This window comes from Gobius niger (genome assembly GCF_951799975.1).
Source record: "Gobius niger genome assembly, chromosome: 9".
NCBI classification, from domain to species: domain Eukaryota; kingdom Metazoa; phylum Chordata; class Actinopteri; order Gobiiformes; family Gobiidae; genus Gobius; species Gobius niger.
Genome location: NC_136860.1, coordinates 24,668,647 through 24,696,509, shown reverse-complemented (window position 1 = coordinate 24,696,509; position 27,863 = coordinate 24,668,647). Strand labels below are relative to the sequence as shown.

At 41.1% G+C, this 27,863-nt stretch overlaps 1 protein-coding gene across 1 annotated transcript; it reads left to right on the top strand.

Moving 5' to 3' along the window:
* Window positions 1-27,850, top strand: vwc2l (von Willebrand factor C domain containing 2 like). The gene is made up of 4 exons (XM_079563504.1): window positions 1-771; window positions 1,322-1,852; window positions 17,511-17,640; window positions 24,621-27,850. Exons 2-4 carry the CDS (start codon window positions 1,421-1,423, stop codon window positions 24,770-24,772), a joined length of 714 nt encoding a protein of 237 aa, XP_079419630.1. The 5' UTR covers window positions 1-771; window positions 1,322-1,420; the 3' UTR covers window positions 24,773-27,850.
* Window positions 27,851-27,863: the final 13 nt, after the last annotated feature.

The following is a 27,863-nucleotide window of genomic DNA, read 5'->3' as shown; positions in this document are numbered from 1 at the left end:
ATCCACGCGCACGCACTGAACACTTCTCTGTTTACCAGCTGCTCCTTCACAAATAGCGACATATTTAATCGTTGCCCCTTTCGTCGTGATTAACCCGTGCGTGCTCATAACGCTGGCTACTGCTGCTGCTGCTGCTGTTGCTGCTGCTGCTGCTGCTGCTGCTGTCGTGTCCGTGGGTGACGAGTGGGATGCGGGGGGCGCTCTAGTCTCTGCTCCGCTCTGTGCCGGACGCAGGAGGGTCGTCGCTCTCCAAGGTGCTGAAACTCGGAGCGCTCTCTCCTCCGTCTCGCTCTTCTCCTCAATCGTGGAAAACCATTTGAAACTGCTTCTGCACCTAGCTTTTTGTCCACCTCGTGGATATTTCATTTTTAAGAGTCGATGTGGAATGAGTGTACGCCAACAGTGACACTCCTGCGTTCAAATGTCTACCTGCAATACTGGGGAAATAGACTTCGGATGCTTAGGAAATGCCAGAGGATTTGATATGCTTTTTGCCCTTTTAAATCCTGGTTTGTGCGCCAAACCGAAAAAAGCTAGTCGATGACATGTGAGATCTAATTTGGATTTATGTGGAAATGTGTTTGATTGCTCCAAATCCCGTTTGCTTCAACCGACTGGGAGGAATATCGCGCAGAGGATCGTGCTGAATTTACCCGTGTGGATAAAAGTGAAGTTTGCCAAAGGTTTCAAGAGCAAACTAACGGCGATTCTTTCTATGAGCTGGGCTTTGTGGCGTCACGTTAAGTGCATATCGGAGCTTGTTGTAGTGCGGTGAGTGTGCTCATATAAATAGTTTAAATTGTTGTTACGTAGCAGCGTCACTTCATAAATAAGTAAATGATTTCAAGGGCAAGGTAAATATTTATTCAGTCATTTATTGTGCTTTCCTTCCCAGTAAGGACCCGTGTATTTGTCTTGAAGCGTTGCGCACTAAACAGCAAAGGCTGTTAGCCAGCTTCAGCGTCTCGTCTGTAACACAGGCAGAATATAAAGCAAATGGTTACAGGCGAATGACTACCTGTTGTATCCCCGTAGTTGAGCCAAACCACAGCAGAGGTTTGCTTTGGCAGGCATGTGGAGCAGAATGCAATGATGAGCCCACTCCACCCAGACACTCTCTGAATGCATGATTTAACCTGTTCTGCTCCGGTGCTGGACCTATGATCTGCATAGTGCATTAATACAATCATGCAATAACTGACACGTATAGAGTGTGTAAAGTCTAGGTTAGTGAACTACAGAGAGTAGGGGCTAGGTGTTGCATGTGTAAGCAGGTGTAGTGACGAGGGTGCACATTTCTTCTCTGTTGTTCCCGCCGCAGCCCGTATCTCTGGAGTGACGCTGATGTCAGCGCAGTGCGGAGTGGATCTGAAGCGGACACCGCGAGATTGAAGGGATGCCACGAACACGCTCGTACTGAATGTGGATGTCAGTTTCGCTAAGCATGGGCCCTCCCCTGCCCCTGCGCGTGCGCTTATGGGCCGCTGTGCTGCTCGTGCTGGTCCTGAGCGCAGCTGTGGCCCCGGCCTCAGTGGGAACCCCCTCAGAGGACTACGTGGCGGACGAGGCGGAGCACCAGGGCGTCGATATGGTGTTTGATGACTACCGCGGGAAGGGGTGCGTGGACGACAGCGGGTTTGTGTACAAACTGGGAGAGCGCTTCTATCCGGGACACTCGAACTGTCCGTGCGTGTGCACGGAGGACGGACCTGTGTGTGACCAGCCCGAGTGCCCAAAACTACACCCCAAGTGCACCAAAGTGGAGCACAATGGCTGCTGCCCCGAGTGCAAAGAAGTGAAAAACTTTTGCGAGTATCGAGCGAAAACATACAAGATTTTGGAGGAATTCAAGGTAAGTCTTCTATTATTGTACTTCTGTGTTTCTTGCCAACAGCAAAACATTCTTCAAATGGTTGCCTTCCGTGTGACTGGAGTCCTGCAATAAGCTCAGACAAAATCACAATTTATATCCATGACCTTTTGCACATGCCAACTGTTTTTTTGCCATAAAGATCTGTGCTGGTCTCATAGCGTTTATATCTTGTAAAAACGCCCACTCTGAAGCCTACCTGTGGCGCTGATACTTGAAAGTGGACAATACAAAGGGAGCCGCCCGGTGTTAATACGATTTTCCACCTCTGCTAACTCCTCTTCAACAATGTTTTTTTTTAAGTATCGGCAATGATTGCTGAAGGCACAAAGATGGCTGCCTTCAGTGATGTCATCCTCTTTCTCACATCGTCCATAAAGACACATCAAACTATGAGCCTAGAGCTGGGGTGACATGGGCCTGCCTAGTATTATATTATCGTGTTGTATCAAAGTCTGGCGTTGTCTCTCAGTTATTTATGAAAACCCATTACAACAGGAATATGTATGAAAGTATTGCAGCCCATGTTGAAACCCCTCATTGATATTCTGCACCAGCAGGATACAGGAGGTGGTAAATAAGATATGATATGACAGAGGGCTTAACAATAGCAGAGCTATTAGAGAAGATGAGGTTACCAGACGATGCTTACGAAACAGTCGTCTGCAAAGGTTCCCAACCCACTGAGTTTTTCATTCACACTAGTACCCTATGATTACTGCAATCATTATGAAACTCAGATTTATTTGATTAATCTCAAATTCAACCTTTTACTTTGAAACATAGTAGAAAATCTCTCAGTTTAGGCTTCTTTTTAGATCTGAAATAAATCCTAGTACCCAGGGTCCCTAAACCCTTTATAGGGAAACACTGGTCTATACAGTCATCCCACGGGCATAAAAAGAGGCAAGAATGAATTCTACCGATGCTGGGATAGAGAACCATGTAATTGCGTATATCACATAAATCAGAGAGAGCTGTGCAATCAATATTCAGTCTACAATATTTGGCCTGAGTTATTACTTTCTAATAAAGCCAAAACTCAATAGCTTTTTATCTTTACAGCCAAGGTTTTGCCATCTTGGACCAAAGACATCCAATGAGTCATGCTTTATCCAATCAGGTGCGAGGAAGGATTTATGTTGGCGTGTCAGTTCAGAAAAGGACCATGGCCATTTCATAATTAGAAGAGCATAAGCCTGAGTTCCATTTGTGTGCCAGATAAAGGAACAGTTAAACGTCAAACTCTTGTGAGAGAGCCATTAAAATACTTTGAACTGTCAATGGCGTATAAAAGGAGCTGTTCTGTTCTTAATCGACATACAGCTACATCCGTGTACAAGTGCAGAGTCATTCATCCAGCATAAGCACGTATGAATAACTTCAGGATGTTGACCCAACTGAACTGCGGTGGCATCAAATAATTGATTCATCAACATACAGTATTTAGCACAATCTGCCAAAAAAATAGGTAAATATATAAAAATAAAAAATAAAATGAAATAAGATGAATAAGATGAAATCTCATCTCGGTGATTAACTCCCATTGTTACTGAAATATCCTGGATACCATCATAATATCCTCAATGGCATCTCTGCTATTCTAAACTTTGAAAACTGTCTCTAGCTGGTACAACGTGTTGTTGTGTCCATGAGCAAGACCCTTGATCTGCCTTGCCTGTGTGTATGTGGTGTGAGTGAGTGAGTGAGTGAGTGAGTGAGTGAGTGAGTGAGTGAGTGAGTGAGTGAGTGAGTGAGTGAGTGAGTGAGTGAGTGAGTGAGTGAGTGAGTGAGTGAGTGAGTGAGTGAGTGAGTGAGTGAGTGAGTGAGTCGATAGCGCAGATATGAAGCCTCGGCCTATCCCAAGGCAGCTGTGGCTACAATAGCTGCTTACTAAAACAACTGTGGGGTGACTACAATGTAGCATTTTGTTAAGCTTGACAAGCTTTTAAAGGAAAGTGCAAGCCATTTTTATTATTGTAGACCCTAATGTTATAGTGAATCTTTGTATATTATATTTTATTTTTTACATTAGATGTTCTTCCTCAGACAACCATTTATCCAGGCTTTGGACTGGCCCATAGTCATTTTATTCAAAGTTGTGATTTGGCGAATGTTCCAAGATAAAGGCTTGATTTGACATATTACTTAAGGCTTGGAGCTTCGAAGCATTTGGCATGAGCAGGGAGAGCTGTTTCATTCAGCTTCGCATTTACTACGTGTACGTACATTCTCTCTCCCTGTAGTGAGACTGCAAACCAACCACACCTGCTGCAGCAGAGGGTGGAAATGCCCATCAACCACCTGGCTACACTTATACTGTACTTTGATTTGTAAAAAACAAAAGCAGTGAGTGACTCAAGCTGTACTATACTTAGATTTATATGATATGAGCTTGATATGAGTATAAGTGATGACAAGAGTATCTTGAAGTGCATTTTGAATTAAATGTTAATCTATGAAATATCCCCTTTCATGTAGATTATACGTAGCATAATAGCAGAAAATGAAAATGATTTCATGTTAGTGATGTTTAGTTCAACTTGATTCATATGATTTATCCAGATGTTATTACATAATTTATAAATTCCTTTACAACATCACCAGCCTATCACTGAGCTGCAACTGGTTTATGTCAGCAAACTCCAACCTGTAGCTCTGGAGTTGCCAGTAGATCTCCAGTGCCAGCTCCCCAAAGGCTTTCAACATTTCTACATAGGCCTCATGAGTCAAGTCACATTTTTGCCTTTTCTCTCTGTGCATCAAATGGCAATTGACATTTTAATCTAAACCTGCAAACATTCAGGTAAAGTGTTAAGAGGAAAACCAATGTATACGAATTCATTTTCTTTGTTTGTGTTGAAATATTATCATGGCTACTTACTGTTCAGAGGGTAAACCACCTAAATTACATTAGTCAAGTAATCTCGACGCATATAGCTTTCGGAGGTTTTTATTTTGTAAAAGTAACTCACAGGGAAATGATATTGGAGACCCCTGACCTATATTAAACACCTTATGTTGGCTTCAATGATTGAGTGAAAAAAAAAAAGCTTTATTTTTACACAGACTTGTTCTGATGTGTGTCTTTCGCACATTGGAATAACCACCTAACACATGATGTCCTGCGGGCTACATGTGCCAGACTAGAGATTAGAGTTTGAACCGGTCAAAACATGTCAGGCCTGACGATCATGCACAATGGATCACTGGATTAATCATTGGATAAAAGTACCATGAGCTATTGTATTAAAAATAACCGTAGTGTCAGTTTATTTAAATGGGAAGATACATGCATTGTGCGATAACTAATACAGGGCCTATGAAGAAATGTGTAATCTAACACAAATCAGAGACGCCAGCTGTATATAATTGCCCAACCGAGTTAGATGCACCAGTAACTCTTGCCACAGGATGTCAGTTCAGTAAAAAATAATATAAGAACAAGTTGAAATGATTGCATTTTTTCCTGGTAGCGGAATGACATTTGTTCTGCCCCCCCTTCAGTATAAGCTGACAGTTGAGGGGCAATAAAAGATCACTGTGCACGGTGCATCTAAATGTCAAGCATTTCTATCGATTGTGAACTATAAGGCTAGTCGTAGTTAGCATCATGGTGACAATAACGCTCCATTTTGCTCCCCGGAAATGAAATAAACTCATCCCTGCGAAGGATTTTGGGATGAAAGAAATGCATTAGGTGGGTTTGAAATGGACTGGAATGGATTTTTTTTTTTTGGTTCAAGTTCATATGATATTTTGAGTAATAGACACATTTCTGTGCAACATCTAAGCTACTTTGGAACTAAATCATCAGAAAACACCCTGTTTGTATTTTTTATTTATGTATCCATCCATCCATCCTTTCTTTTATTTATTATTACAGTTATTACATTTTAGACACTATTTCAAATCAAAAGGAAAAATATAGAGAGGATGATATCGCTTTGCCTCCTTAGATGTTTCATATTTGTAATTGCTAGAAAGCTTTTTGAACACAAAACCCATCATTACTACAGTAACCTTATGTTTGGCCTCTCACAGATTGCAGTTCTTCTTGATTTCAAACACCGTAAACACAGCAGTCCAAATCGAATGCATTAAAAAACAGAAAAGCAGGTACTTAAAGATGGCTGTGATGTTGTTATTAGGAGGCGTGCAGCTTCAAAGCCGCATAAAGTGAACTGCGCACATTGAAATGCAAGCCCACACATTCAGATTCGCTGCGAGTGCTTAAGTCTCACAGTTTAATTTAAGATCAATCTCATCAATAGTGAAGCTCAGACCTACCCTAACCTTGATTTGGGCTAAAAAGACAAGGCTGCTTTTTATCTTTTGTGAGGCGAATTCTAACCCATTGTTCTTATTTGTAGAAAATACACATGCTAACTCGCCGCCCTCTACATTATCATGAAGTATTTATTATTTGTGTGAGACATTAATTCATAATAGGAAAATAACGGGTAGGGGAGACAGGCGCCCCCTCGGAAAGTCCAATCGGAAGTGCATATAGCTCATTATGACTACTGTGCTAATACAACATAGGGCTAATGAGTCTGTAAAGGTGATGCTGATAATGAATAGAGGACAGAATACAGCAAAACAAATGATATTGTGGGTCATAACCAAGACCACACGTGTTGAGTAAGTGGCTGCATTCATGCCTGTTCTGTATAAATGCATTCGTAGTTATTGATCAACTCAGCGACTGAAATGAAAGGCGAGAAAATCCCTACTTGCTACGACCACACAGAGAAGCTAACTCCAGTGCCTTAGCTGATATCCCACGTATCAACATGAAAGCCCGGGATCCCTGCAGTGTTGAAGAAATCGAAAGGCCGCCCAGATCCCTCTGCAAATAAGCTTCGGTTAGAGGCGTCGACAGCTTAACCTTTGGTGTCTTGCTCATTGGCATTTCCCGGTGCGCTGACGCTGTGGTGTGTGTTGTGCTCCTGATCGAGGAGGCAGAACGGAGGAGGCCGGTTCTGTTTGGATACCTACCCTTTCTGAGGTTTGAGTTAATGAGCTGCGGCAGGTGCACGGTTCAAGCAGCTAACACTAATTGTGCCGTGTCTTTATGATGGAAAACCACACAGTCTCACAGGAGTCATAGTCCCTCGGGGTTGATTTGTACTCGATATTTTTGTTACTTCAGAAATAGATAAGGAAAAGAATATCAATTAAAGGAAAGCTAAAAGTTCAAACTACCAATTTGCTGCAATTTGCCTTTTAACCTCCACCTACACAAGCACATTTTCTCCAGTTTTTACCCAGGTATCCAGGCATTACCCAAATCTAAATGATTCCTGAATAAAGTGTCAGAATAGCGACGAATACCAGGCATAAATGAGGATAAAAAAGCAACAAAAACACGACAAAAATGTGATTAAAGCATGACAAAAAAGCAACAAGGCAACAACAAAGTTACAAAACAACAAAAAACACAAAAACATAACAAAAATGCAAAGTGACAAAACTGCAAAAATGTGACGAAAAGTAACGATAAGGAAAGGGAGGGGAAGGGAATCTTATTTGTAAAGCGCTTTTCATATGACACAAGTCACACCCAAATCACACATCTGCGCTCCCTCCGACCACTATCAACCACTCACACAAGTGTCTTGCCCAAGGACGCAATGACAGTCTGCACCTGCAGGAGCCGGGATTTGAACCCCCGACCTTTCCAATCATAAGACTACCCACTCTACCCTCTGGGCCACTGTTGGCCTGTTGATAAAGTGGCGACAAAGCGGCAACAACACATGGAAACACAAAAGAAAATCATAGATCAGTTATGTATGTCTTTACATACATATACTGGTCTGTATTCTGCAAGAAGTTTTCAGATTTGGGTAAAGTCGAACTGGAGAAAATGTGCTCCGTCAAAGTGGGGGTTAAGAAGTTAACTAACAGGTTAGGATCTTGAGATCTTGAGGTACGGTTGGTGCGTTTACCCTGCAACCAGAGGGCAGAAAGTTCAATCTCACCCAAAGCATGTACACTTCTTGTTGTTCTGTAATTTGCTCCTGCTACCATGTAGTCTGTACTCAAAAAGACAAATAATGGCTTACACTTGTATTCTGCTTGACACGCCTCTTATAGCGCGACACTGCAGTCTTTATTCAATCACTCCACACTTAATGGTGGCAAGCTACGACTGAAGCCACACCTGCCCTGGGTTAGACTGACGGAAAGGCTGCGAATCTGTGCCATCATCCAGCACCATTCATTAACGAGGCGAGGAAAGAATCTTGCCCAAAGACACAACGGCAGTGTGCACTCTAACAGTGAACATTACTTTCATGTCACGCAAAACATTTTTACGCTAATGAGTCCCACTCCTCAGTACAGGAAATCCCAGTATGACAGTAATTCACTACTGTTGATCTTCTATTTAGCATCGAAGGGCTCCGGGGACATTCAGCTGTGGCTTGCGTTTTTCAAGTCTTTACTCTGCAAATGTAATAAATGATGGCAGTTGCTCAGTAATTTACTTTACACACTTGCTGGCTTTAGGCAGAAAGGATAATATACAGTAGGTTAATGTAGAATGACTCATCCTAGTGCACATTGTTTTTTTTGTTTTTTTTTAGCAGGCATTGCTTTTCTCAGCGGGAAGCAGAACAAATTTATATCACCTTTAAATTATTCATTGACAGATACACTTTTGCCGGGCCGCGGACAAAAATGTTTGCATCTTGCCCCAAAGTGTCTCTTGCAATGCAGTGCAATGGCGTTGTTCAAAAAACCACACAGTGTGCAAGCCCAGCATTCAGTCAACACAACGCGCTATTCAGCAGTGCACCGGCATCCAATTTTTTTTTTTTTTTTAGGCTAAATCTAACTCCAGTATCAGCAGCCCCAAAGTACAGAGGCTTCTCCATGCCAGCTCATCCACTTTTGTGCTTCACCGTGTTTAATATTAATGTGGGGGGGTACGCCAGGTGTAGCGGTATAGGTGTGTATTTGTGCTTTTTGTTTTTGTCAGTGGGTTCATTAAGATTCAGTTCTATGCACAGGCTAAAGCAGGCCAGGGAGATGTGAGCTGTGACAATATTAGACGGTGGAGGAATCGGGGGCTGTTAAAGATCTCTCTGAATGGAGGTGAGATTCTGATTGCTGTGCTCATACAGGGATGAAGGGTTGTCTTTACAGAGGCACAATATTTGCCAGTCAAAAAGATTGTTTCCCGTGGTCACAGATCAACCACAGACAAACAGTGTCGCTATTGCTTTGTGAATTGTATCAGTTCCAACTCCAACAGAATGAACAAGACACAAACTAAAGATAGAAAAATGTAAGTTATAGGTAATTCTTTGGTCAAACACAGTTGGAATTGTTCTTTGTTTGGAGTGGAGTTGTAAGATAAGAAATAAGATGGAAAGCATTCATCAGTTGTTTAACCAGAGATTTATTTTTAAATGTCTCATAGTAAAAGAAAAGAAAAATTACAGTGTAGATTTTTTTTTTTTCATACGCACAATCTGAAGAGTCAGCTGAAGCTTTGGTCCGTTTCCTGTGTTATCTCCACCTTTGTCTGAAAAGGGATCATCAATCATTCACACATTTTACAGAGAGCTCAAAAACTGGAAGCAGAGTTACAGTATCTCGTAACCGTCAACTCTGTATGGTGGTGCGGCTGTCCTGGGAAAAGAATGAAATTGAGGACAGGACAGTAACATTTGCTGCGATTAAGGTACAACTATGACACAGTAATGATTTAAGGGCAAGCCATGTCATTTAATTAACTGTTAAGTAATAGAATGGCAGTAAAAAAAATCCCACGAGACACATGCTAATGTGTTAGGCAAAGTGCAATTAAGACCCACTCACAAGGCTGGCTTACACAGGGAACTAATTCATACGAAATAAGAACAGCTTTTTACAACAGCACACCTTCTACTACTTTACTTTTATCCCTTAGACTTTCAGAGGAAACATTTACTGAAAAAGAACACCCTTGATACTACAGTATACCTACTGCAGAGTAAGTTTCCAAACATTTTATCAACATTTTGTATTTATTCAGAGCTGCACAATTAAATGTGTGATTTATGTTTTAGAAGAAATCTTTCCATGTCCAAGAGATAAGGCTAAACTGTGAACCTTTAAAAGACTTACCTGCATTTCTGAACATGTTTGAAAAAGTCAAATCTAACTACAGGGTTGGTGGATTTGACATAAAAGATCCTAATCCTATGGAGACATGATATTTTGCTACATCCTTTCTAGAGATGCACCGATCCGATACTGGTATCGGAGCCGATACTGGAAAAAATTTGATATCGGGTGTCGCCACAAATATCCGATACTGAACCGATACTAGTTTTGGTTCTCAACACCTTAAAAACACAACTTTTCATTATGTCTCTTATGTCTTATTTGATTTTTGTAAGTTAAAAATAGCATTGCTGGAGTCAGTGTTTGGTGGTGATCACAATGAATATTAGGCCCTTGCGAAATGCTTTGGGTGACTTGTGTCAAGTGTTTTATATTAGTCTCATACTTGTTTCCTTTGGTCCAAGCCAAATTGCACTGTATCAATATGGAGGGCCCTTAGTTTGCATAGAGGAGGTTCCTTTTATTACTTGTCATGACTGAACATAGTTTCCTGCTTACGATCTTTACCGGGATTTATTTTAGACAATCATAGCCTTGATTTACTATAAGGCAACTTGTTGATATAATAGAAACTTGTAATTGTAGCATAAACGTTCCAATTAATTTCTTTAATTACAGGAGGCACAAACCAAAACAGACACATTCATATTGGACTAAACTGTTACTAAATCTGCGGTTGAAATGTTTCTGCGAACAGTTGTGTGTTTCCTTGGCCATGGCTGTGTCCTGTTAGTCACATATTTATCCCATATTTTCCTTAGTGGGCACTTTGCTTGAATACACAGCCAATAAGACAGAGGACAGTGAAACATGTGGCAGCGCTTCTAAATTCAGCTCTGCACTGTTTCCCTTTCTGAGCCGGGGCACAGGCATGACTGATCCGCTTCACGCTAGACCTCCCTCAAAAGGACACATTGAAAGCCCCTGTCCACAGCTGAATAAGTTGGAAGGAATCTCAGCTATGTGTCCCATGGGTGGAGCAAATTATATTACTTTATATTTAATGTAGTGTTTTATACACATTCCATGCATATTGCTCAATAGGTCAATCTCATTAACCCATTGCAAAGATGCAGTAGCTGTGTGCAAAGGTCATTTGGGATGAATACAAAATATTTCATTCGCCATTCACAATGGTAAAAGAGGAATAAAAAGAAATATAGCTTGGATCAACTTCCATAGTACTGTAGGCCATTAATTTTTGATCTTTGTACAGTTAAGCATTTATTTTGTATGTGGAATGAAAGATATTTCTCACTAAAAATCATGGCCTTATAGCCTTTGCTATTGGGATATAATGAATGCTTGGTCAAGGCAGGTGTATGAGTTTGTGAACAATCGTTTTAAAGAAGTTCAACGACTATTAAAGTGTATTATGCATAATTGTGCTCGTTTTTAAACCTGGATGCACCAGTATTGATCTTCTGGGCTCAATCGTGTGCTTCTAATCGTAGACTAGAGACTGTGCTTTTGTGCAGTCAGGATGTGCTATGTGACATCTTCAGCTTCATACCTGATGCAGTAAATGGGCCGGACATTTATTCATTCATTTATTTCATTTCATTTATTTGAATGGGACAGTACATATTAATGAACAGACAACTAGTACTGTAAATATGCCGGATTTTGCTCAAGGCTAGTTTCCATCCACAGTTCCATGAGATAAAAACTAAGAAAGAACATTCAAAATATAGAACACATAAGACAAAACACACAGCAGTACATTACAAACAAAACAGGCAAGGACAACAACTACAGAATTCATAAAGTGCATTTCTGTCATGCCACTCCCCTCGTCCCTCCCACTCACACACCTGTACAATGTTTACACCTTTGTTGGCAAAGAAGTCATTCTTTCAGTTGTCTCTTAAATGAGACATAGGTGGTGCTTTCTAAAACTGTCATAGTTAGAGTGTTTCAACTGGAACAAGCCTTAATGGAAACACGTTTTTAGAAAATGTGCACCTCCGAAACCTTCACAGTCCACTTTGACTGTTGATCGAGTGCTGGTCTCACGATTCCTTTTTTTTAATAAATTCTCTAAGAGGAGGCGGGGCCAGGTCATGTAACACTCTATAAACAAGACAACTCCTTTTGAAACATTTTAGATTTTCAAAGAACTATATTTCTTAATTAGAGAATATATGTGAAAAGACTGGGGTTTGTGATCAAGTACCTTCATAGCTTTTTTGTATAACTGCTGAATTAGTTTAAGCGTAGTGGCACTAGCAAAAGCAAACCATGCTGTGAAACAATATTCAATATGGGAATACCATACAGTGGATGTAGGACTTTGACGTTGTTCCCCAAGCTTGAATACTGTAATATTTTCTGCTGATGTGGGGGCGGTGGTTGTTGGGACGAACGTACAGGTGTTTTGATCACGTTTCTGTGTCGTGGAGTTTCATCAATGTATTCGGGAGATGGACAGTGTTTAGCCCACAGTGGGAGAAATTGTTTGTTATGTTAATGTAGGAAGGGGAGAGTGAAAGGAAAACAGCAAGAGTTGTTTGTACACAAGATTCCAACTTCATCTCTAGCAAGGCTGTTGTTGCGCTAGGTGGAAGATCGGGCCCGCTAAGTCTTAAGCTTGAAATCAGCTGAAGAAACGACCAAGTTAAAGTAAACATAACTAAAAACCTGTGTAAATGTTGCAAAATACTTTTTTTTTTTTATTGTCATTATTAGGAAATGGCATTATAACAGTAAAATAACATTAAAAGATCAAAAAAGAGACACATTTTTCATGCCCATTTTGTGTAGTCAAAACGACAAGAGGACAGGCTTAAAACAAATGCAATAAAATGTCAAGATCTTGCGTGGTTTCAAAGCCAAGGACAATAAGTGACTGACTGGCCCAGTGTAATCTCACGGGGCAGTTGGCTCAGTTTTAGAGCTGACACACAAAATGTTTACTTTTGAGGTCTGAATTGTTGACTTTTATGCAATGTCATAGCCCTGCTGCGTCTGTGTTCTGAGGACAAATAGAACAAAGTATCATAAATCATAGCATAAAACAGCATGTACTTGGAAATGCTCTATTTCTTTCTACATTTAATTATGGGACACACCTTATGAGCTTCACATTAACTATTGGAGGTCTGCACTAAGTATGGACTGGTTGGAGAAAGCCCCTATATGTTCATTTCTTAACTGCTTTTAGGATCTGGCAACTCCAAGTGTGGGGTGTTTGTTCTGCTTTCAGATTGGATAATCGTCTTGAGAATCAAAACAAAACTTGTAAACAAGTTGTACATCATGTACTTTTTGTTACTGTGAATAAATCAGCTTTAAGAGTTTCATCAGTAGAATCAATATTACCTGGATTTAAAGGTCACCCTCTGACCTTTAAATCCAGGTCAGATGACGTAGAGATTATTCAGTAGAAGTAGTTCCAGATTCCCAGCAGCTTCAGCAGCAGTAGCAGTGCAGGTGATAAATATCACTTGTGCTTCAACCTTGCACACTTTCAGCTCTCCTGTTGTAGGTTAATGCAAATTGTGTGCTGTCCCTGTTTCAAATTAATCAATAAAATGAATACATTAAATTAATAAGACAAAGTTTTGGTTTCAGTACTGATTTTCATTTTCCCTGTTGCGAGTTTTGTGGATGGCATGCTCTTTTTGATATGTCACTTGATATGTAAAAATGTTCTTCTCAGTCTTGATTTTTGATTTCTGAAGTGGCGATTTGCTGTGATTTTTTTCTTTATATTTTTTCACTCATTTTTAACACCAGTACCAAGTGTGTTGGCTAATGTCAGCTCCTCTGAACGGTACTTTTGCACTGCCTTGTTTGACCTGCTGCCCATTCGATCAGTACGAGGCCATTAAGATCGGGACAGGGTGTGACAAACATTGTCAAGCTTACCAAAAATGAAGAGAAGAGGAAAAGCCCTATTGCTTTCTCAGGTCATCTTGATTCTTCTTAAGTTTGGCTCATGGCTAAACTTAGACTCAGTAGTGATGTGATGAGCTTCATTGTTTGTATTTAGTCATAGCAGCTCACTGTTTATTGATATCTTGGGAAGCTGAGTTCATTCAGGTTCAAGGCAGAATCTAATCTCATCTTTGTTTGAATTTTACTTGCATGGTACTTGGACTACATTGTCGAATAACACTGAAGCATCTCCGTAAGGCTCTTACAAAAATGTGCCTTTTGTAATCACCATAGTCTGAAGAGTTGGCGCAGCCCCCCTCAGACAAAGCTCCTATGGTGGATTGCCGTGATCTATTGTCTTCTGTCGCTGTGTGGAGATAGTATTACTCATAACAGACACTTAGCCAAAAGCTGACACTGGTAAAATGATATTTCATTGTTGTTTTCCAAAAGCAATTTCCTTGTTGCATGTTTGGCCCAAGATCAAGTATTAATCAAAAATGTGTTCGCTCCAGTTTGACCACTCAGCTAATTGTTGTACTTCTGTGGTAATTTATATATGCAATACATACAGTAGCCTAAAGAGCTGCTTTAAATTGCTATGCTTCAAGGCATATTTGAGGAATACAGGGTTTGTACAAAAGCTTTTCTCAAAAAGTAGTAGCACTGTGTAGTTTCCAGGCACATAGACTACCGCCGCACTTAAGCTCTCGTGACCTTTTAAGTTTTGCTTTCTACATTTGTCTGAGGACAGTTCCCGGTTGTAAAAGGAATAATGTGGGCTGGACAGCTGGCTCATGAATCAGACAGGATCACACAGTTGTTGGAAAGCCCTGTTGTAATACTAATAGAAAAAAAGCAGCAGTTTAGCCAGTGTTGTCGGAGCAGTTTTCATTTATATCCATAGTCATTCATAATTAATTCACCTTTGTACACATTGTATGCTTTATTCTTACTTTTCATCTAACTCCATTTCAACACAACAGTTTTGGTATTTGTTGATTCATAAAAACACAACTAAACTTATGAGTACCGGTACACAGCTATAACCACAGACCATTGAGAGATAGGGGCCACAATAACTGACAGTTGCCGTTAGTTACCCAAGGAGTTAGATACAATACATGATTTAATAACTGCGCTGTACCAAAAATAAATGGATTTCAGGCGTGTGAGCTCAAACGGACTCCTAACTTTATGTGCTCTGCTTTCAAAGTTTTGCAGACGTCTGAATAAATAACATTTTCGCTGCTACATGCAAAGCAAATTATTGAAAGCCTTAGCCGGTTTCTAGCCCGCAGTTTGTCTTGGATGAAAATTTGTCAGCTCAAATACTTCGGAGCTTGCACTTGAAAATGACTTCACGTCCTTCCGTTGAGCAGTGCGGCAACTCCATTTAGCTTGTGTCTGCTTTCGAAAATCACTTGCTGCTAAAAACATATCGCTTATGAAGTCTGTAGATTCAGGGATTCTCAGCTTTCTTGGGCTCATGTGCTACTTTCAATGGACGCAATTCATAGACGCAAAAGCTGAATGTTTATGGGAGTTGTCATTATAAAAACATAGAGTATCATCATCCCGGATAAAGCGGAAGAAAATGGATGGAGTATCATCAGCACGCCCCTTATGTCTTCATCACTAACTCATCAGACCTTGCCAAACAATATCTGAACTCTAATAACTGCTGACCTTTAAAAATCTGACAAGGTTCTGCGTTTTTTTCCCGCTTCAAATAATTGCGCCACAGTTCATTTGTCGGTCAAGGCGCTGCAAAGGTGGAGTCAAGGATGTGCGCGGCTCTTGTTTACAGTTCGCGGATGCGGCGCCGTAAAACCTTTGGGCAGCGAAAGACGATCAACAAACTCCATCTAACCTATAAGGAGTTTCTTGTAGAGCAATTGAATTATACCTCAGGGCTTGCCGTGTCGAAGCATGAGCAGGCCAATAAACGTCTTTGTGAATAATTTATCGAGGAAGTTTCTTTGTTTATCAGAGCGGTTGCCGACATTAAAGGCTGGGGTGAATTTAAGGCTGTGTTTATTGCTTGATCTAAGGCTAATCTTGTTCCTAAAGAGCAAACACAACGCAAGGAGATAAGGCTGGCTACAGAGTAACCCGGAGAATACAGAACCGATCTTCCCTCATACTGTGTTAGTCAGGGGTGAATGCTAAATAATTAATAGTGTTTCTATCGCAAGGCCTATGAATATCAAAGTAAATATCACTATAGTACGTTTGTGATATGTGACTGAAGGGATTGCAAGAACGACGGCATTTAAGAGGACATAATTATGCATAATTATGGTTTAGAATTATTCCTTTGAGTATCCCAGCATTTCTATCTTCTAAACATATTCTTATATTTAATTTCAAATGATGTCTGTGTATGAAAAAGACTGGAGAGAGAGACTGGGCTGGTCAGGATTTTGAATTGGCCTCGAGCAATGTCTACAGGGTACTCCGGTTTCCCCTACCACTAAAACATGTACAGTAGGTTTCCCTCCGGTGCCAGGATTCCCCTAGAAACGGGGACTTTCCTGGTTGAATAAAGGTTAAAATAAAAAATGTGAATACAAGCTTTCACTTTTATATAACGGCATGCTAAGCTCTGAATCAGAGGGCACAAGTATTCAGCTTTGTTCTTTTGCTGACCCCTTGTGCTCAAAGTTATTTTTAAATGGGACTGCAGTTACTGAATAAATATGCAGGTCGTCATTTTGTTTTTGACACATATCATGTTTCCATTTGGTGACAATCTTGATATCTCTTCATAGTGACTGCAGTCTACTGTACTTATGCGGGGAATTTCTTGGCTGTGAGCGCTTACTTTGTTTGCCACTCACCAAGTTTTACAGATTGCTAAAAAGCAAATTCTCTCAGTGGCAGACGTAAAGGCAATTATCTAAAGCCCAAGTTAGTGCAGCGTGTATTTTGATTTTAATGTAAAGTTGTTTCCTCAAACTAACAGGCTGGGATTCTCTAAATAATACAAAAAAAACAGACCTCTCTCTTTTTTCCCCTTTGGATGAGCAGCACAGCTCTGGTATGCCTCCTGCAATTAATTCACAGTGCAATAATGAATAAAAAACAAGCAGAAATAAAATTAGTCAGTGGTGGTTATACTTCCAAAAACAAGACTTTCCTCATAGGGCAAAGAGGCTGAACCTGTACTGCATGCGTCAGTTCTAAGCCTGGATAAATCGAAAATGCTGTGACAAAGTATAATAAAAACAGGGACAATGAAACAAAGCAAGCATGACGTTTACCATAATGCACGTCAACAGAAATGATCGCAATAGTTCTGAAAATTAGAGTCAAATACACAGTTATCTCATGACTTTAAGTGATAAGACTAATATGACAAGTCTGTGGCCGTAATAACTCAAAACCTTTTTTAAACTGTTTGGAGATTTACTGTTCCTCCCAGCTACATTACCAGCTGCTCTCCCTCTGAAATTAGGTCATCATTAAAGAACCTCACCTATTCATGGGTCTCAAGTGATAAATGACTTTAACCGTTGCCTTGGCAAGAAACAATTCAAAGCAAAAATTATAAATCTTTTGAACGGTGAAAAGTTCTCAAAATAGCGGCAATAAGAGGAAAAGTAATTAACTTGACTGTCCTCTTTTGTGCTCCCAGCCGTCGCCGTGCGAGTGGTGCCGCTGCGAACCAAATAACGAGGTGCACTGCGTGGTGTCGGACTGTGCCGTACCCGAGTGCGTCAACCCCATCTACGAGCCGGAGCAGTGCTGTCCCATCTGCAAAAACGGTAAGCAACACCCCGCACACGGCATTACACTTTGATTAAACTTTATCTGGGCTATAACACCAGCGGATGCTTGTTGTCTTGCCTTTGGAGGATGAGGATGTAATTGATGTTTTATGAATTAAAATTATTACCAAGGGCCCATTGGACGCTAATGAGCAGTACTAGTTTTAATTATAAATGACACACTAAGCAGAGTAAACATTAGCCCATTGATTAAAGCCATGCTAGAAAGGACTAATAGGCCCTGGGAGAGTCTTTTATCTCCCGGTGCCCTGATGCCCTTGTCACACACAGGCAATCCCTAAATTAGAAATATAGGATTCCGATGGTTCATTGGCCATTTACAAGGCGAGGTGTGTGTGTGTGATGTGCCTTTGGCAGTGCCGATCCACAGGGACGAGCAAAGTACAGTACAGCAACAGCTCATCTGCTGCATGAGCCTGTCTCCAATAATCAACAGCAGACAGCTCCTGGGTGGAATCAAAGCCATCGAAAAGAGAGATGCAAGATACAAAATATATTACATAAATTCACCAAGATGATGAGTCGGTGTAAATAACATTTCACCTGTGGATAAGTGGGTGTATGAAAATAGGAAATAGGGAAGGATTTTTCCGTTTTTCTAAAGGGACATATTGCATGGAATTTGGAGTAGAAGTCCGAGGTCAGTGTTTATTAAAACCCAGAATAAGTTCACTCTCATTCATTGAGGAATGAGAGTTCTAAAGGCTGTGGAGCTTCTGTATGCAGTAAATCATGGTTCCAGTTGAGAACCATGTTCAAGGTCCAAGTTGTACAGAGTGCAATTGACTTCATATCATAACAACGCTGCCCAAGAAGTGACTTCCTGTTTCGACCCAGAATGCCAAAATAAAAACACCATCTTATTCATTAGTTCAGCAGTTCATTAGTTCAACTTTCTTTCTGTCTAACTATAACAGACACAACACTTAAAATGTGTATATTCCTGTAATGTTGCAAGTACCTGCTGAACTAATTAATGAGACGAGCTATGTGCTTTTATTTTGGCGTGCTGGATTGAAACAGGAAGTCACTTCTTGGGCGGCGTTGTTGTGATTTGAAGTTATGCACAGGGTCAATAACAATATAGGCAGAAGAACTGCATGACTTAAGAGAATCTCTCTAAGTTTGATCTACCTTGAAATGCGATTGCCAATGAAACTACAATTATTAAGCTTAAAATAAATAAATCAATAAAGTAAATGTAAATGTGTTTTAGGCTTAAATTAAAGGAACACTGCGTAACTTTTTGGACTATACTGTTGACATCAACACAAAACATGCTCCCAATGACCAGCAAGACACAAAAAAGACAGTGGGTAATCAAAGAATGGATTTGGATTAGGATTGAACCTGTTTAAATCTCACATTCTGCTGACTTTAGTCGACATCTCCATGGAGACGAGCTGGAGACGTACACACTCCCGGTAAAGTAAAATGAAGTGCGACCAACTTTTCCAAATTAAAATTCCCAAACTTTTTAAAACCTCCACAATTATTCCGGTCCCCAAATTCACTAGACCAGAACAATTTTAGACCAACTGCCCTCACACCTTTGATAATGAAGTCTTTTGAGAAACTTTTTAAAAGAAATCACACATGGCCTAAAATAATGGATGATGTTATATCGACTATTGTTGTATTGTTGCAATGATATAATAATGATACCATTCATTCATAACACACAGCATACCATTAGGTCAAAGTGCTAGAAACAGGAAAAATACTGTAGTTACCGGTAGCCCTTTCCTAAAAGACTCCAGGGTTTCCTCGGATGTGGTGCAAGGGAACCACAGTTTATGGGCGGTGCCTGTAGTGCTCTCTCATCCATTGTCTGCAGTTTGGTTCTAGGTAGAGAGAGAAGGTTGGGGTCATGGCCATGAATCCATTGATATGTGAGCAGACGGACTTTGTATTCGATGCGTTGAGAGATGGGAAGCCAGTGGAGGTCGCGGAGGACAGGAGTGATGGGCTCGTATTTAGGCGTCCTCGTCAGGATCCTGGCAGTGGCTTTTTGTGCATGTTGATGCTTTTGAATGCATTTGGCTGGGTCCCGACGAGAAGGGCATTGGATCAGCTTTTCAAGGTCTGAAAGGGAGAGACGGGGCCGGAGCTTTGACATGTTTTTGAACTGGAAAAAAACAAATGGTTGTTGCGAAAAGGTCAGTAAAAAAGTAAAAATAAAAAAAAAGTTAGTGTAATGATGATTTATTGAACTTTTAATGGAATATAGCTTGTGATTCTGCTATCAACCCCCGGGTTAAATATCACAACGACCAATCAGAGTTTTGAAAATGGCAAAGGTGAGACAGAAAGTCAAGAATTTCTTCCAGGAAATATGGACTTGATGTGATTATGTGCCTGTGGATGTGTCTCATAACATTGACACAGAAATAGAAACAGCCTTTTTGAAAAAAAAAAAAAATACCCCAAATACCCTCGCATATTTTCCTTCAGCAGCGGTTGACCTATAACGGGAAGGAATTTTCTGCCACTTCGAAAAACCATTTTAGCAGCCCACATTTTCTTTCACACTTTCTCTCATTTACCTCCCTGCGCCATCGCATTTTCTCACAAATACACACGTGCTCCCGATACACACCCCCGCTAACAAGCTGCTAGCACGCCACTAATCCAGGCTGACAGCGTACAGTGACACCCTTGGCATTTCAGGGAAGGCCTGACCGTTTGTGCCCTCCCTAAGGGGGTTTGGTCAGGCTCGGGCAGACACACGGAGCTGTGCGGGAGGGAAGCGGAGACGCAAAGGACCCTACTTAGAGCCCTTTTTGAGCGAGAGATGGGGGGAAAGAAAGACATCTTTGAATTTAGACCTGCAGTGAGGGAAATAGGATGGGACAGCTGAATTCAAGCAGCTTTTATAGTAGATAGGTGACGCCCATGTTAGAATTCTTGAACTAAAATAAAAACTATTGAAAAAAAAAAAGAAAATGTCTAAAACAGATTAGATTGATTAGATTGAATAACAAAACAAAAATAGTTTGTAGTATCACACACCATTGCCTGCACATTAATTTTAGACACATGAATAAATAGAGACAATAGCCTATTTGGTGGGTAAATACATGTCATAAATGAATTGTCATTTAGCCAATGAAACAGCTAAAGCATCCTGGTCACATTTATTGCAGCAGCTGTCCAAATGTTGTTAAACCTAGCCGGGCGCGCAATCTTTTTAGTTAGGGCTATAGGTTATTGAGATGTCAGCTTTTCCGTTTCTTGGTGTTTCTGGCTGGAGAAAACAGTGGCAACACGGGCCAAAGAGAAGCACAACTCAATAAGTCAGTCAGCCGGTGGGAGCTTTATCTCCCAGCCACAGTCCTTCCCAGTCTGACTGATGCCGCTCCAGAAGGAACAATGCTTTCTGGCTCGAAATGCAGAAGGGGTGGGATATATTTAATTAAGTAATTGCTGAATAGAAAAATAGGAACCTTTTAAAAACATGGTTGGTGGAATGGGGGAGATATAGTTAAAGTGGCACGTTAGCGCTCGTGCTTTGCAAGTAGAAGGCTCCCGGTGTGATCCCCGGCCGGACAGGGCTTTTCTGTGTGGAATTTGCATGTTCTCCCTGTGTCTGTGCAGGTTTCTTCAAAAACATTCAAAATAGGCCAGGATGAGTGAGCTTGGGAGTGTGAGTGAGAGATGACGGATGGAAATTAGACCATGGTTACAATGATGTATGCATGAGTCCGATGTGTCTTCATTAACATGCACTGTCTCGACCTTTCCACAAATAAAGTTAAGGTATACTTTATTAATCCCTGCAGGGAAATTCATTCTCTGCATTTGACCTGTAGGAGCAGTGAGCTGCAAGCGTGGGTCGGCACTCGAGGAACCCATCTCCATGATTTGGAGCCAGGCTAATGGTCAGAATCACCTGGCCAGAGGATTAACCTATTGCACATGTTTTCAGTGGTAGGGGAAACCGGAGTGCCCGGAGGAAACCTACGCAGACACGGACATGCAAACTCCACACAGAAAGGCCCCGTCCCTCATGGGAATCGACCCCGCGACCTTCTAGCTGTGAAGGACTAGTGCTAACCGCTGTACCGTGCAGTCAAAGTGGTACCTTTTTTTAAAGCATTGTCGAACAGCCAACTATACCGTGAATGTTATTGGCAATACAAAAAATGGGATGTGGGTTATGTTTAAAGGTGCTTTATTTGCCATTATGCAATGAAATTTGTCGTCTGCATTTGACCCATCCTTTGATTCTTTCTGTGGGGAACAGGGGGCAGCCGCGTGTGGTGCCCGGAGTCCCATGTCTTTTTTTGGTTGATGGGGCAACCGGAGCATCCGGAGGTAAACCATCCAGACATAAGAAACATGTAAACTCCACACAGAAAGGCCTGCATGGAATTGCAGACATATCAGTTATCTGATGGTAAATCGTCTTTGATTGACATGTTCTTGTGCAGGCATATGTTGATGAATGTGTATATGAAAGCAGTTTGTTCCTCAAGGCTATGAGTAATTACACTTGATCAAAATACACTAATGAGCTCTTCCAACATGCAACCACTCAAGATCCATTCCGGGAATGATTGATGTGCCTGGACAGTTTGACATCGCACTAACCTTTTTGTAGCAAACGTCTATTTGTCTTTGGGTACTGCCCTTTGATATGTGTTATTATGTAAAATATGGCTACATAATAACCACAAAAAAAGGACATAATGTTTGACAAGTTGTGCGTGTGTGGATGAGATAGCCTATGGTATTTTGTGGGCGTGGTGCACCTGATTTATCATTTGAAACAGTATTAAATCTGCTATGAGATAATTCTTCTTGAGTAAATGATTCCCAATTTAATATGCTGCTGCTTCCCTCTTGCACGTTCTCTTCATTTTGCACGTGAGCAAACACTTGGTAAATAACCTCCAAAGTGTCTTAATTAATCAATATTGTGTTTGCTGGGATTGCGACGTACAGCATAATGAAATGGGTGAATAAACTCCCTTAGTGTTGACAATAACATGAAACTATATGTCCCTCCTTATGCCTTATGGATCTGACAAGAAACAGACTTGGCATTGGTCAAACTCATCCTTTTGCTTCGTCTACCTGCAGTGAGTTGGTGCTGTAACCTGCGCCAACTGTCTGGAGGTAGATCAATGGGAACTCAGCCTTAGCCCACACTTTGCTCTCGTCTCCTCTAAGCTCAGATCAAAGGGCATTTATCAGGTCCATATAGTCCTGGGAAACTCGCCTCTGCACAGGGATATTGGCTGTCCTGCTGCTGTCACTGGCCGAGGCTGGCTGCATGGTATTTACTGCCAACTGGAAAAGACTTGCGCTGAACATCAAGGAAACTACAGAAACTACAGAGCGCGGGCTTTGTTTCTGAGGGGAAAGCTGCTGTAAAGTTCAAACAGGCCAAGGGCCAATCACTATGGTTACGACACATGCTAAGGTTAGCTTTAGTGGGCGGATTTATTTTAGCAATAAAATACCAATCTATTTTTGAATTATCTCAAAAGTACAGTTTGTATAAATGATTATTCCCTCAAAATGGAGTGAACATCTGTGTTAGATGGTCTGGGATTGGTGCAATGACGAATTAACAGTTCAATTTAGGAAGTTAATGCATTGAAATCTTAAGGACTCATAAGCGAAGAGAAAAAAGCTCAATACCATTTCTTTAGATCCAATTTCATTTTGACCACCAATATTGTTCACCTGCACAACATGCTTAAGTTGACGTTTGTTTGAAGTGATATTTAAGTTATGTAACATAGCATATTGCTATATTGATTTTAACAAGCACTAGTTACTTTTCTGTAAACCATTGTGGCACAGAAAACTTATAGAACAAATTCCATTTCAAGTCCAGTGTCTGACCAAAAGCATAAATCAATTTCACCGCACTTCTAGACTGCCCAATGATTAAAAAATAACAATAATAAAATGTCTAATAACAGTAACAAATCCACAATCCTTTGAGGCTAACGATTATCTTATCTTATCTTAAACAATGCTTCAATTTGAGAGGCCAGCGTGGTTGCCATTGGTGTGTTCAGGTCAAAACTTTACTGATTGATGCTGGTCCCGATAAGGTTACATTACCGGACATAGATCAATTTTACTGATGCACTTAAAGAGGGTGAGAGTTAGTGTTAAAGGGTTATGAGACGTATGACTCTTTATGAGCGCTCAGCCAGGGATCCCTCCTCTGGCAGCTCCACAGCACTGAATATGGAGCGCTATTCAAAGTCACCGTTACACCAATTGAGCTGTTGATTGCTTCATTTGAATGATTAAAACCAGGGCGAATCCCTGGCACCGTCCCGCACCAATCAGATGTTAAGTTTTATATCACCATAAGAGGGAAAAAAAATCACCTCATGGGATGATTTCAATTGTTAAAATTACAAATGAAATCAATTTAAATACAGGTCCCATGCACATATTGTAGTCAACAGAGAATACACAGTTTCTTTGGTTTGCATAAGAATTGTACAAACTCAAACAAATAAACCCTACTGCGGTTTAAAGATTTATCAGCCATCTTATTTATTGTAATAGTTTTGGAAGAGTTCATTTGCATGTTAGATAGTTGAGCATGGATTAGCTGAGGAGTGCTGTGGCCTTTTCAGACTGAAATGATTAACATGGTCCTCCGGCTGCCTCTCAGAGCAGCTTTCTCTCTGTCTCTGTACTCCAGCCTCTCTGTACTGCCAAGCCACTGCCTGGCAGCCTCCTCAGCTCCAGGCACATTAGGATGCAAAGCGCTCCATGTCGAGGGAGTAGGGGAGACTAACAAAAGCGCTTTAGTGTTGCAAAAACAAGCCCATCGGTGCGTGCCTGTGAAAAGATCTGTAGCCTGCATTCACTCCCCCCTCTTGAGCAGGAGCCACCTCTAGAGACATGCATCACTCCTGTCCTTCTCATCCTCTCTCTCTCTGCTTCCTCCCCTTCCCTTGTCCTCCCATGTACGGCAGGTCCAAACTGCTTTGCTGGAACGACGATCATCCCAGCCGGGATCGAAGTGAAGGTGGACGACTGCACCATCTGCCGCTGCCACAATGGGGACTGGTGGAAGCCGGCGCAGTGCTTGAGACGCGAGTGCCTCAACGGCCAAGCGCTGTCATAGAGACTCCGCTGAGGAGAACAGCTCAGGCAAGGCCCTGCCGATACTGCACCATTTTGTATGACTGACAGGGCAGGAGCACAATTCCTCCACACCTGAGACGGGGGATGTTTCAGAGGGACGCTGATGAGCTACACAAACACAGAAGCCACAGAGGAGAGAACTGGTCTCGTGGCTCACTCTGAATCATATATATTTTCTGAAACTTGACATGCTTGATCGCTGCTCTCAGACTGTCTCCGTGTTGAATCGTTCATTTGTTCCTCATCTGCTCGTGGTAGCGCACAGGTGTTGTAAAAGCAGCAGCAGGAAAACAAACCGTAAGCACACTGAACACCGCTTTTGTTCTGTCATATACTGGCTACTGCTGAGAGCACTTAAAGAGTGCTTTTCACAATTTCACTCTAAAGAGCTTGTTTACAGGACGCACATCACTCACATGTGTTTATGTGTTCAAGACTTTTTATCACTATGGCAGGAATTCACCTCCACACACCTGTATCTTTTATAACAAACATGAAGCTTCAGCATTTTCTGCTTCAGACACCACGCTTTTGTCTTATTGTATTATAACGCACAGATGGAGATGCTGGCAAACAGGAAGGGTTATACCACGGCAGCTTTGAATTGACTATGATTCTCAGAAAAGCAGGCAGCAAATTTGGAGATAATTCACCAAAACAACTTTCTCAGCCTCAAAAGTCCACATCTTTCAAAACACCCCACCCCCCACAAGCCGACTGCTTGAACTTGTGATCTCAAAGTAATTAGCAAAGCAAGAACAGCTCGTCTCAATTTCCCTTAATCAAGGAGTATTTTGTGGAAAAAATCACCCAGCTGTATGCTTGGCGATAATGCAGCCAGCGTGCTGGGCAAACAACAAAAACTAGAGAGGAAAAATCTGGCAGTACGCATATGTCTAAACGCGGCTGAGTTGTAATCAAATTCACAAGTATTGCCCACGAGAGCAGAAACTGGGGTATTTATCTCATAGGCCCAGTACGCTGATCTGCACCCACAGCACCCACTTGAAACTGAGGCTCTTCAGCTGGTGACTATCCCACCTCGAGATTATGCATTTGAGATTCACTTGGCCCTCGTCATATAGTAGCATTGAATCAAGCCAGAAAATTGTATTCAGAAGACTCCAATAAGTGCCCACTCATTGCCTGGAGGGACAGTACTGTGCGCAAGGTTTTATTTGAAAGAAATCCTGTTGCTTTAATGAATGAATTTATATTTTATATGAACAGATCCGTAAAGGCCAAGAAATACTTGGTTTCGGAGGGAAGATTTCCTGCTGAACTAGGGTTGTGCAATTCGGGAGGGTGGTGAAAAATGATCTAATATATCTTTTGTGATTGATGTTTTAAAAGCGAGACTCGGCTTAACGCTCACATTTGAAACTTTCGCAGAAGTGTTTGAAAGGAGACGGCTACATGATCTGCAAAACTAAATCAAAAAGTCACAGGCGTTACAGAACAAGTCTGAACTACAGGGTTTTTTAACTTAATGAGACCCCATGGAAACAGGATATTATGTTAGAAAAGGCTATTGTGCTGCTTAATAATAACAGTCTTTGTGCAATCTTTGAAATTGCGAGATTTTTGAGTCGAGGTCAGGGCGCTAATATAGTAACTTTATCGCTGCACGATGGAGGACCAGTGCCTTGGCTGAGTGTTTTCTTTCATTTGTGTTCACATTTTTTTCTTTGCAGTACTTTTGCACTTACAAAAACAGAACAAGGCCCAACGTTTTCGTAGATGATAAATAAAACTCATTATTTCCACGGTGAAGTCCAATAAGCTCTTGCTATACATCACAAGATTTTTTCTCCCCCCCTTTATTTCCAGAAAGCCTTGCCCGTTAACCTTTTAGACCCTATTCCTGGGCTGTGATGGATGGTCTACTTAATACTAGCTCGCAGCACTTTGTAATGAGCTAAAAATGAACATGGGATAAGGAACTCAAAGGTATCGCTGTTAAAACTAATTCAGAGGACAATCTTTGTAATAAACTCTACTACAAAATCCCAGGCAGCGGGCAGGACATGAGGAGATTGGAAAAACGGCCAAAAGGAATGAATGTGGGTGGAGCCTTGTCATAGAACATTCATTTTATCATTAAGCTGCAGTGATTTAGTGTCTTTCGGTATAGACACAGCCCTCATCTATCTCCACTCTCATAAAAGTAAAACTGACAGCTATGGCTAATCAATCACACTCTCATTGCTTGAGACGTTTCAAGAATAAGGAAAGAAGTTTAATTCATCTTATCAACTCAGAACTGCAAACAATCACTCTCCCTGCAGATGTATCGCAAAACACTGCAGCAAGAAAGTTCGTAACTGTGCCACTCGACACGGCTCAAAGACAAACATCGTGGCATCTCCAAAAAACATGACTTTTAACGATTCAGCGCTTAAATTGTAGTTTTGTCGTTGCCAAGCTGTGGCCTGGCAGAGCTTTCAGCTTTCAACAACAAACAGATTGAAGATGATTATTTTTGATTGCAGATGCACAAATGCCACAATATTACTTTTATAAATTCTTACAGGATAAAGCAACAAAATGTTTCCAAACAAGCCTCAATTGTGACGTGAAGCCCTGTAATATCAAACAGAGCAGCAGCTAAGAGCGTTGCAAACCCATGTTTAAGGCCAAATAGGTGAAAACATTACTTTTATTTTCAGTACTCGAGCCAAGAAAGCGCTAGCAGGACATGGACACTAATAATTGCTCAAAATGTTTGTACAAGGAGTGTTTGGTTGGCGAATGTCCACTCAAGTGAATCCATCTGTGCTGCACACACACCACAGGCTTGTACATGGGCATTTTGTAAAGGTATGCCATCTGCTCTTTTCACGAGACACTAATTTACTGTAGCTCAAAATGATATTTGTTTTTCCTCCCTTTGTTGTTATTGTATTTTTCAGCAACAAAACTGTTACATGAAGTGTGCCTGAAAACCAGTATGGTGTAGGATGAGAAAACACTGTTATTATACAATCAATTGTATTGTATTGTTTTGGAGCACCAAGGGCCTGATTACATGGAATCAAAATCTTAAGAGAAATTAGGCCTAATTTTGGAAA

What these genes read in the sequence shown, in the direction of transcription:
- vwc2l (XM_079563504.1), top strand. Translation starts at nt 1,421, where the DNA reads ATGTGGATGTCAGTTTCGCTAAGCATGGGCCCTCCCCTGCCCCTGCGC. An exon ending in AGATTTTGGAGGAATTCAAG is followed by an intron (nt 1,853 to 17,510) that starts GTAAGTCTTCTA and finishes TTGTGCTCCCAG; the next exon opens with CCGTCGCCGTGCGAGTGGTG. An exon ending in CTGTCCCATCTGCAAAAACG is followed by an intron (nt 17,641 to 24,620) that starts GTAAGCAACACC and finishes CATGTACGGCAG; the next exon opens with GTCCAAACTGCTTTGCTGGA.